Raw genomic sequence first — 10,923 nt, 5'->3', positions numbered from 1 at the left:
CAAAGAGACAGACTGCTTATAGGTATATGAACGATAATAGTGGGATCAAAACATACAATATAGCAGTTGTCCCACCTTTCATACATAAACCGTCATTCAAAAGTTTGGGGTCAGTAAGATTATTATTTTATTTTTTTAAAGAATGAAAGAATTTAATACTTTTAATTAGCAAGAATGCATCAATAGACCATTTGAGTGTTTGGAAACAGCGATTATGTGTTTTGTAGGCGGAGCCTTCCGGGTGACAGAAAATAAAGAGCTCTTTAAGTTGTTTACGATCATTATTATTGTAATGTTATGTGCTTTGAGACATGAGGTAATTTAACATCGTCTCTTATGAAGCTTTGACTCTGCTGTGTGTTCACGTGTTTTGAAGGAGGCGTGGCTTTGGAGACGCTCTAAGGGAGGGTGGGATCTTATGCTTTCAAAGCTAGCTTGCTATTGCTAGCCGTTCCGAAATTGCCTACCCTACATTTGACAGTAGCAGTCTATGGAAGTCACAGAATAAAATGACAAAAAGGTATTTCAAGTATGGTCAGATCTCACAATTCTGACTTTTTCCCTCACGATTCCGAGTTTATTATATCAGATATTCTGACTTTTTTCCTCAGAATGGACATTTTCCCTAATATCTCTTTTTGTGTTCCACACAGAAGAAAGAAATATGAGATTGAAATGACATCGCAATTGCTGAGTAAATGATGAAATATCATGAATTATTCCTTTAACTTCTTTTATATCCAAACACTCCAGAGAGTATAAACCCAAAAAGAAAAGCTTCATAATAATGTTTTTCACAGATCCTGATGTTAACGGAGAATAATTATGCGTGCAAAGCCACAGAGGAGAATGTTGGACAACAATATTGAAAGGAAAATGAGGAAGCATTATGGAGAGGAATGCAGCACGGGTTGAGTAGAGGACAAAATCAGCCTGTTGTCAATCAGAGGTCAATGACAGACCTTAATTTTCTTTCCATATGGGGAGAACGAGATGATTACTATTGCATAAGTAACAGGAATTCAACCAGTGACCCAGACGTACTAATGCTAAACAGATGAGTATGTGTATTCCAAGGGCGTGTGTTACATTTAATATTTACAGAACCTCAAAAGTTCTTCTTTTATTACACTAGATTTTTTTAATGATCCGTTGCTGAAACGTAAAGCCTGCAGTATTAGCCATCATTTGTGAGCACTATTGCTAATGTTGGCGCTTACTCCAACCACTTATTCTTTTATTATTTCTAATTACCTTGGAATGCCCCATTATTCCAAATGAAAGTAAAGAACCCACATTCCCTACTTCTGGAAGCAGCAAAGCATAATATATGTTATATCTGTCATATTTTAAATGCTGCTTGCATCTCAGCAAAGCATTGTATCTTCAGATGAGTGCATGTCGGTTGAGAGCTTTGTGGGATGCATCAGCATAATTACGGAACAATTCACATTTGAATTTTTTTTAATTATTAGAAAAATAATACAAGTTTATTTTAGGAGTATGGAAATCTATAGTAGGCTAATTATTTTTTTATAAAAATATGTATTTTAGGTATAGAATAAAGCATATTCTCATTTAGATAAGTAAATGTGTGCAGGTCAGGTTTTGTCTAAATTGTGGGATGATTGAATGCGGAAAACAGCTTAATAAACTAAATAAGGTTTATTTAAAATGTAGGCAAGGTTTATGTAATTTGGTTTAAGAATACAGTGTAGAAAATACCATTAGCTCAGTATAAAACCAATAAAAATCAGTGGAAAGATCCCACCATGATAGAAAAACTAATGTGTTTCCACAGAAGTGCATGGTGAACTAGTAAGTTGTGCAGACATTTTTGGGAGATGAACATGAGTCTCCAAAGACCAACATCAAATCTTATTATTAATTCTCCTGGGAGATGAACATGGGCCTCTAAAGACCAAAATCTTGGCTATTCATGTAACAAGCTGCATCCTGCAAAAAATACATGCTGTACAGGTTGCATTGAGTTTATGAGCGAGTTCACTTGTGTTTGTGTGTGTGCTTATAAATGTTTATGTTCATAAATGTTGTGGGTCTTCACATGGTTTATTCTGTACTAATACAGAACAGGGAAACTTCTGAAAGAAACAGACAAAAACTGATCTTTCTGAAAACAGTTTGTTTGGACATAGAAAGATTTACCTTTCATGGAGAAATTTTGACCGACACTTTATATTACAGAAAGGGAGAAAACGAAAAAGAGTAAAATAAATAGGAAAGTCTGTCTTAGCTGGGAGGCTCTTTGAGTTTATGTTCAGGAATGGGATGGAAGAAAGGCACTGAGGGTGAATTAGAAAGCAAGAAAGGGAGGGAGAGAGAAAGAGGGAGGGAGAAATGAACTGACTGAGGATTTTTCCCTGTTCTTTTTCTCTTCTCAGCGCACTGACCCAACGGCAGCAGCAGCAGCACACACATCAAAAAGTACTGTAAGTTTTGCTTACACACACACACACACACACATGCACATACAATCACACCAGAAATAAACTGCTTTAGTTCATTTAGGCTTTTTATAAAGGAAAATTAATTTAGTGGCAATTTTTGTAAGCAAACTGTGCAGCCTCATTAAGGTGAGCCGTAAGTTACAGTGCTCAGACAGTTTTTGCGAGCTAGTTAACATCTTTCCAGCAGATGGACAGCTGCCGAGACAGAGCGCATGTGGAAGGCGTTCATGCTCTGCCACGGCTGAAACCCGCCTGCTGTTTTACAGTAGCCTACAGTAATACTGGAAGATAGACTTAATGTATTTTGTTTTAACACGTTTTAATAACGGATTTAATTAAGCTGCTACAGGTTTTAAAAACATTTTAATTTTAAATGAATGGACGATGGAACATTTAGCTGAATTTTAGCTTTATTTAAAAGAAGGCCTAGGCTACACTATGTTTTTTTTTTTTATATAATGGGCCAATGCATCATGAATTCTTCCAAAACGTGTTTTTGTCTGACCCTGATTCACTGTGGTAAGTGTTTATATTTTAGACGAGGCGGGATGGTTTTCGTGGGAGGTTGTGTAGCCTACATAGCCTACGTCACTCGCCCGTGCGTGTCTCGTCGTCATAATCCGTAAATAGAGAAAAGTTGCTCCAGTTATTGAGGTGTGTATGGCTTGGGAGTGTGAGTCTCAGGTGTTGTAAAGGCGGAGATGGCGTTTTTATTACTCAACAGGTGAGTAAGGTATTTTATTGAACGGATAAACTGCCATTATATAGCTCTCTAACAGAGTTCATAAAGCATTGTCTATTGTGAAGGGTCATTTCATTATGGTTGTTGTAGCTCTGTGCTGCTGGGATTTATTTTCAAAGTACTATCGTGTCTATTTATGGGTAAAGCTACAGTAACGTCTTCAGCTTGTCAGCTTGTGATCCTTTCCATCTAAACTGGTTATATCTAATGAATGTTTAATCAACAGTAGGATAACCGCATTCATCCGCGCAGTAACGTAGCGCCGAAGCACAACCAAAACAATGTTCTTCCGCAACATGCATTAAGTTAACCGCTAGAAGGACAAAATGTTAGTGTACATTTATTGTAATAGTGTATTTTTGTTTAATGCATATTTAATGTGCATTAATTTCATTGCATTTATTTTTACAAAAATAATCAGTGGTTGAAGACCTTTGGATTAGAATGTGAAGTGTTGTTATTTGTTTGTTTGTCAATTAATCAAGGACTGGTTATTTTTGTATGAATTTGAGTCATTGTTTATCCCATAATTATTCAATACACGTCAATGTATTTCTGTCACCTGCACTTTTGCAATGGAAATTAGCATGAAAGTTTTATGACTAACCCTTTTAATTTTGACTTTTAGCGAGTTGTTGAGACGTTTCATGCTAGCATTACCAAAAGCTTTAATTTTCTTATGGGTCTCAACATGTCAGACACAACCAAAACACGTCTGTTATAGTCTGACGTAATACAGAGTCTGCCTTCAGATCATAAAAAATGCTCTCACTCAAAAAAAAGCTCAGCACAGAGAAGAGCTTGATACTCTATTGCAGATCATCCCAGCTGTGCTGCTGCTTTCCAAGTGAGATCCAAAAGTCAAACACTCATATTGGTCTCTTCACTCAGGAACCTGGAAACACAGATTTGGTGCTGACATGTGTTCACCTTGTGCATCTGAATGATCCATTATGGCTTGGTGAACATGACCGAATGCATTTATTAGTGGAGTTGAGCTTCTGTTTAAAACGTACACTTCCGTTCAAAGGTTTGGGGTCTGTAAAAGTGTTTAATGTTTTTGAAAGAAGTTTCTTATTGTTCACCAAGGCTGCATTTATTTGATCAAAAATAATAATAAAAATGTTCTGTTTGCATATATTTTAAATGTGATTTATGATGTCAAACCTGAATTTTCAGCATCATTACTCCAGTCTTGAGTGCCACATGATCCTTCAGAAAACATTTTAATATGCTGATTTGCTGCTCAGGAACATTTTCTTATTATTATAAATGTTAAAAACAGCAAAATGTTGCATGTTTCCTGATGTTGCAGTCCCTGTATCCTTAATATCAGCATGGATACAATTTTTCTACCCTTTTTTAAGTCATTTTCCATTTTGACTTCTTGAATGATGTTGGTTTATATAAATATTTGCTGGTCAACCACCGTCTTTCACTGACAAGGAATGTGATTTTTAGGCTTTTCATCTTGATTATATGATGTTTTATATAATCCACTGATTTAAATTCCACTTCTTCTGTCCAAGAACTGCTCACTTAGACAGGAAGAGATGTTTGACCTACATGCAGGCTAAAGCATCCAGCCAGGTTTTTTTTGGCTACTTTGGGCCAGTTTATCTGAAGTACATTATACCATAATCATTGACATCATGGCAAAAGTGAATTTGAATAATTGCACAGCAGTCTCCATCTGATTGGCGCTATATGATTCCATGGAAATTCAACACAGCCACAGTGTTTACATTCTTTAGGGCATTCAACCTGTGATTAGTATCAGTACAGAAAGTATTTTAACATCATACATTCTTAGCAGACATGAATTTGGAAGCGCTTTTATCTCATGAGAATTAGCAGATGAACTTTGGCAGATACGAGCTGGATTCTGTCGAGCGGAGAGAAAGACAGGCAAGACAGACTGAACTCTGTTAGTTTAGCTGTAGTAATGGGTGCAGGTTGGACTCAGACCAACAGAAACATTCATCTCTGTCCTGAAAGGGCCTACATTTGTCAGGCTGTATTCCACTCAGCACTACCCAGAAGCCCCTCTTTCTATTTTTCAGGATTACACTAATCCAGTCTACCTCAATGATCCCACTAATAAATACACAGTCTCACATTAGCGAAATAACAACAGTGTGTGGAACGTTATTATAGGGAGTGACTCTTATAAGTGCATATTTATTCTATTTTCTCAGGTCGCACCATGTTTGGGTTCCTCCTGCTTGCCTGTCTGTCTCTACATCTGGTAGTCTCCGTACCTCAGCCGCCCTGCCGTCGATGCTGCGACCACCTCCCACGACTAGATGACGCCGCAACCTTAAGAGAAAGCATGCCTGAGGTCCGCACATACATCAACATGACCATTCTCAAAGGTACCCGAAAGTCTTCAAAAAGTGCTTTAGCTCAAGACAAAATGCGATGTTTCAGAGTCAAATAGCATCAGAAGAAACTATAGCGAAGGAGAACTTTGAAAATCTCACTCTACACTCTTAGAAAAAAAGGTTAATGGGGTTCTAAATGGACCCCTTAGATTATTGACTTAAATAACTCTTTTATGCCAAAATGTTTCTATATAGGGAGAAATGTCTTAAATGATTGCATAATACTTTAATGTTTAAGAGGTTATTTCATTTTTTGTCTGGTAATAAAGTATGTTTACAAGCTGTTTCATTCATAAAATTTAATTGAAAACAAATTTAATTCAACTAAATCCATATAACTATCCCATGATGAGAACCCCTAAAAGGTTCTATGAAGCGCCTGATAGAATCATTTAAGGTTCTATATAGAACCTTTTCTTCTAGGAGTGTATAGCTGAATTTTGATCCCAATGATCCTTGCTGGATTTCGGTTTTCCCTGTTTCCCAATCTTTCGCTTGTCTGTTGTCTGGCACAAGCATTTTGGGATATTGGAACTGAACTGCAAACTGAACATAACTGTAATTCAACTGGGAAATAATGTGTTTATTGAGCTGAATGATTGGCATATGTGTTTTTAGCTGCTTTCTTCCTCTCAGTGAGCCTCAGTTAACCTCTCTTGGCTCAGAAATATCTGCTCTACTGGAGGCCCTCTTGGTGGACAGGAAGTGACAAACCTGGCAGGAAAGGTGCTGATGTGGCGAGAACCGTTACGAGACAGTTGTTTTATGTGTCTGTGTATGCACATATGTGTTTGTTGCATGTACAGAAATGAAGCCTGCAGGAAATGTGGTTTGTGGTAATTTTGAGCTGCCGAAATGGTACGTTGACAAAGATGGACAAAAGAAAAGAAACTGAGCCCAAGTTAAGTGCTTTTTGTTGTTGTTGTTTTTTTATTTTAGAAGCTGTGATTTGAGATTCTTGAGACTTATTTTAGTCTGCCAGAAATTGCGCTTGTGCCTTTTCGGATTTCAACATTGGTATAGGAACACTTTATAATTAACATTTGTTAATGCAATAAAGGGATATTCACACTTTTTTTATTTATTAATAATTTACTCACCCTCAAGTTGTTTCAAAACATGTATGAGTTTCTTTCTTCTGTTGAACACAAAAGATGATATTTTGAAGAATGTCAGTAACCAGACAGTTGATGTGGCCCATTGACTTCCATAGTATTTTTTTTCCTCAATGGCTACGGGCGTCAACTTTTTTGGTTACCAACATTCTTCATAATATCTTCTTTTGTGTTCAACAGAAGAAAGAAACATGTTTGGAAACAACTTGATGGTGAGTAAATGATAACAATTTTCATTTTTGAGTGAACTATCCCTTATCATGCAACCAATCGTGAAAGAACTTAACTTGGCGATTTTGTTTGAATTAGGAAAAATTGTGTTGATCTACGGTCGGTTTTCAGGTCTAATGGCAGAGCAAAAGGTTTGAAGATAATCTTGCTGAGCAAGTTATTTAACCCTGTAAAGCTTGAAAAAGAAAAATCTAATTTCTAAATGAGACACTTTATTGAATCATTAGAAAAAAAATGTTTAAACAAAATTTTCATGTGTTTTTTTTAAAGCATCATATTTGCTACATCAGGCTTTTAAGGCTCATATAATATGATATAGGAGAATATGGAGCTCATACTCGAGGTGGGGAAAAAGACCTACATTTTATTCAAAAGACCAAACTGAGCAAAAATATGTCATTTGGTGCAGATGTTGTTATTTATATGAAAACAAAAGTCAGATGAAATCTTAATATGAAGCTTGTAATGTAAGTCTGTGAGATCTGTATAAGAGATATAACAGTATAAGAGACTACTCGCATAAAAGGAATATATATATATATATCAGATTTCACTCAATATCTCCCAATAATATGTCTTAGAAAGATGATCATTAAATGCTTAATTTTATGACAAAGCTCTGTAGTTTTTACTGTGGGGGAAAAACATATAATGCAATGAAATACAATGATGACTGAGAAATGGACAAATAAACGTTTCTCAAAAGGCTGATGAATCAAATTTGAAACTCACATTTTAATATGATTTGGATAGTTGGTACAGATAGTTGGATAGTTAAGTAAACCTAAGTTGCTTCTGTCTAGTAAGTGTTCGGTTTGAAATATTACTCGTATAGCGTTTCATTTATAAAAGTTCACTGAAAAAAGACACGTGTCACGATCTGAAGGGGGATGTTTTTAGAATTATGCTAAAAGGTATTTTACTTGCTAAAAAATATATTGGCATGTAGTAGATTGTGTATAAAAAGCAAAGTTTTCATCATGTTGATAATTTAGAGGCCTTAGAAATTAGTGCATCAAATATGATTCAGGCTTTATAAGGTTAAAAACTGTAAAAATGTTTAGAATGTCCACCTGAATTATAGCCTTGATTGATTATAGCCATGGTTAAGTTTCCTTTAGGCTTCTAGCTCTTTTTCCTTCTGCATCTTTCTGACTTTTCTGACATCTTTTCAAGGTGACAAGGGTGACCGTGGAGAAAGGGGCACTCCTGGGAAGCCTGGGATTGAGGGTTCCCCGGGACCACGAGGGTCTGAAGGCCTTCAAGGAGATAAGGGACAAGCCGGAGCCCCAGGTGACGCCTGCAAGTCTCAGCACTCTGCTTTCTCAGTCGGCCGACGGAAGTCCCTTCACAGCGTTGACAACTACCAGGCCCTGATCTTTGACACCATCTTCGTCAACGCCCCTGAACACTTTGACATGTTTGCTGGGAAGTACCGTTGCCACATACCAGGAATCTACTTCTTCAATGTGAACATCCACACGTGGAACTTCAAGGAGACGTACCTGCACATCATGCAGAACGACAGCGAGAGGGCCATCGTTTACGCTCAGCCCAGCGACCGCTCCATCATGCAGAGCCAGAGCGTCATGCTGCCTCTACAGGAGGGCGACGAGGTCTGGGTCCGTCTTTACAAGCGGGAGCGTGAGAACGCCATCTACAGCGACGACGTGGACATTTACATCACCTTTAACGGATACCTCATCAAGCCTGAGACTGAGTGATACCAGAAACGACAAGATGGTTGAAAATGTGCCAAAATGCTTGAGCGGTGAAGCAACTTGAACAAAACTGAAAAGCATCCAAACATTTCATATTCGATTTCTGCAGTTTAAACGAAACCCCCTGAGTGCAGTGCAGAGAAATCTGCTTTTCATACTTCCACAAGTCTTGTATGAAGAAAACCAGTATCTATACAAAATACAGTGATTTGGTGTTATTTTATTTCATGGTAAAAGCTTGTCAAATTAGACGGATGCCCACATGGGCAGGTTGTGCAATGTTATCTTCAAAAAGTTTGGTGCCAATTATTATCTGTCAAGAGCATCAAACCGTAGAAATGCTAAGATTCATGATAATACTAATACAAATGTTAGATTTTAAGGACAGTTCTGTTAACTACTGGATAATAAACAGTTAAAATCTGAAGCAAAACCAGTTGAGGACCACTGATGTGGCCCAGATATTTAGGTCTGTGTTTAGACTTTTTCAAATCAGGCAGGGTCTACCTAAGGTTTATCAGCAGCGTCTGGGAAATGGAAACTGGTTTTTGTTAGTTGTGAAAGGATGTTTACATGGGGTGACTGACTATTTGATCCTGCTGCTGGTCTTTTCTGACCTTTAACAGACATTAACAGGCAACTGGAGTCGTAACAGAACAAGTTCATCACATTGAAGCATGGGGTTGCTGTAGGATGTTCTGGGTGGTGTTTAGTGGATTGCTGTGTGGTTGCTAGGGTTTTTGTAGATGGTTGCTAAGTCATTGCTTACTATCCCAAGTTAAAAGAACCCAAGAACTAAAAGTTTAAGACATCTGGTCAGGTTTTTTTGTTTGTTTTTCTTTTGGTGTATGTGGGGGGTGGGGGAGTCTAATATACACTACTGTTCAAAAGCTTGAGGTTGGTTTTTTTTAGATCTTTTTTTGAAAGAAGTCTCTTATTCTCAAAACCGGTCAACATATTTTAAAATGTAATTTATTCCTATGATCAAAGCTGAATTTTCAGCATTGTTACTCCAGTCTTCATTGTCACATGATACTTCAGAAATCATTCTAATATCCTAAACCTAACCGTAACCAATGTAGTTACTTTCTTAGGTAAGTACAGGTAAGTGCATGTACTGTAAAATAAAATGCAACCAAACAAAAATCTTACTGACTCCAGACTTTTGAACGGTAGTGTATTTCAAGAAAACGCCATCAAAAACAAGTCATTTGCCAGTTTTAAATGGGTAGAGAACCCTGAGAAAGTCAGCTTTGAGTGTGTGTGTTGGTGTCTGGCTCTGTTTATTGGAAGGAGGGGGGGAGGGGGGGAGGGGCTTTTAGTTGATGTTAAACAGGATGTATGTGGCTTTCCTATTTCAGTAGCAAGAATCCACTTGAGAGAGACTCAGATGATAGAAATATAAAGAGGGAGAGCAAGATTAAATGTTCTGAAACCACAAGGTACAGATCTCTGCCCAACACATGACTTAAAAGAGTCTTCAGTACAAGCTGGTTGTTGGTTTAGTATCTTAATCCGGCTTCAGTCTGGTCTACAGAATCCGGATCTCAGGAATGTATTTATTCTGAGATGATTAAGTAAAGAAATGGAGCTGAGGAAAAGTAAAACACAACACAATTGTTGCCTAAGGAATCAGGTGCTAAAAATCATTTGTATTTTGACATACTTGACAGTGATTTTAAAAAGGCTTTGGTTTGTATATTAAAGGAACACGACGACTTTTTGGGACTTTAGCTTATTCACCGTATCCCCCAGAGTTAGATAAGTCCGTACATACGCTTCTCATCTCCGTGCGTGCCGAAACTCTGTCTGACGCACCCACCGCTAGCCTAGCTTAGCACAAAGACTGGAGGTAAACGGCTCCAGCTAGCATACTGCTCCCAATAAGTGACATAATAACGCCAACATTTTCCTATTTACATGATGTGATTTTGTATAGTCACAGCGTGTACAAATAACAAGGTCACATGAGACAGCCATCTTCTAACCATATACATACTGGGAACTATATTCTCAGAAGGCGAAGCACTACTTGTCACTTATTGGGAGCAGTATGCTAGCTGGAGCCGTTTACCTCCCGTCTTTGTGCTAAGCTAGGATAGCGGTGGGTGCGTCAGACACAGTTTCGGCACGCACGGAGATGAGAAGGGTATGTACGGACTTATCTAACTCTGGGGGATACGGTGAATAAGCTAAAGTCCCAAAAAGTCAGCGTGTTCCTTTAACATCTCAGTGCTAAAAATTATTTGTAACATCAGGTGC

At 37.7% G+C, this 10,923-nt stretch overlaps 1 protein-coding gene across 3 annotated transcripts; it reads left to right on the top strand.

Annotated features, from left to right (window-relative positions):
- c1qtnf6a (C1q and TNF related 6a) lies at window positions 1–10,431 on the top strand. Of its 3 annotated transcripts, XM_084116658.1 has the most exons (4): window positions 1–1,061; window positions 2,403–2,450; window positions 5,409–5,585; window positions 8,117–10,431. In XM_084116658.1, the coding sequence occupies exons 3-4, from the start codon at window positions 5,417–5,419 to the stop codon at window positions 8,662–8,664; spliced, it is 717 nt and encodes a 238-aa protein (XP_083972784.1). In that variant the 5' UTR covers window positions 1–1,061; window positions 2,403–2,450; window positions 5,409–5,416; the 3' UTR covers window positions 8,665–10,431. The 3 variants fall into 3 exon arrangements, with proteins under 3 accessions (XP_083972784.1, XP_083972783.1, XP_083972785.1); XM_084116657.1 differs by lacking the exon at window positions 1–1,061 and having other exon boundaries at window positions 1,669–2,450; XM_084116659.1 differs by lacking the exons at window positions 1–1,061; window positions 2,403–2,450 and adding an exon at window positions 3,064–3,192.
- Window positions 10,432–10,923: the final 492 nt, after the last annotated feature.

Source organism: Abramis brama, assembly GCF_963993115.1.
Source record: "Abramis brama genome assembly, chromosome: 1".
Lineage (NCBI taxonomy): Eukaryota > Metazoa > Chordata > Actinopteri > Cypriniformes > Leuciscidae > Abramis > Abramis brama.
The sequence above is the reverse complement of the archived record's forward strand: the minus strand, read 5'-3'. Positions and strand labels throughout refer to the sequence as shown.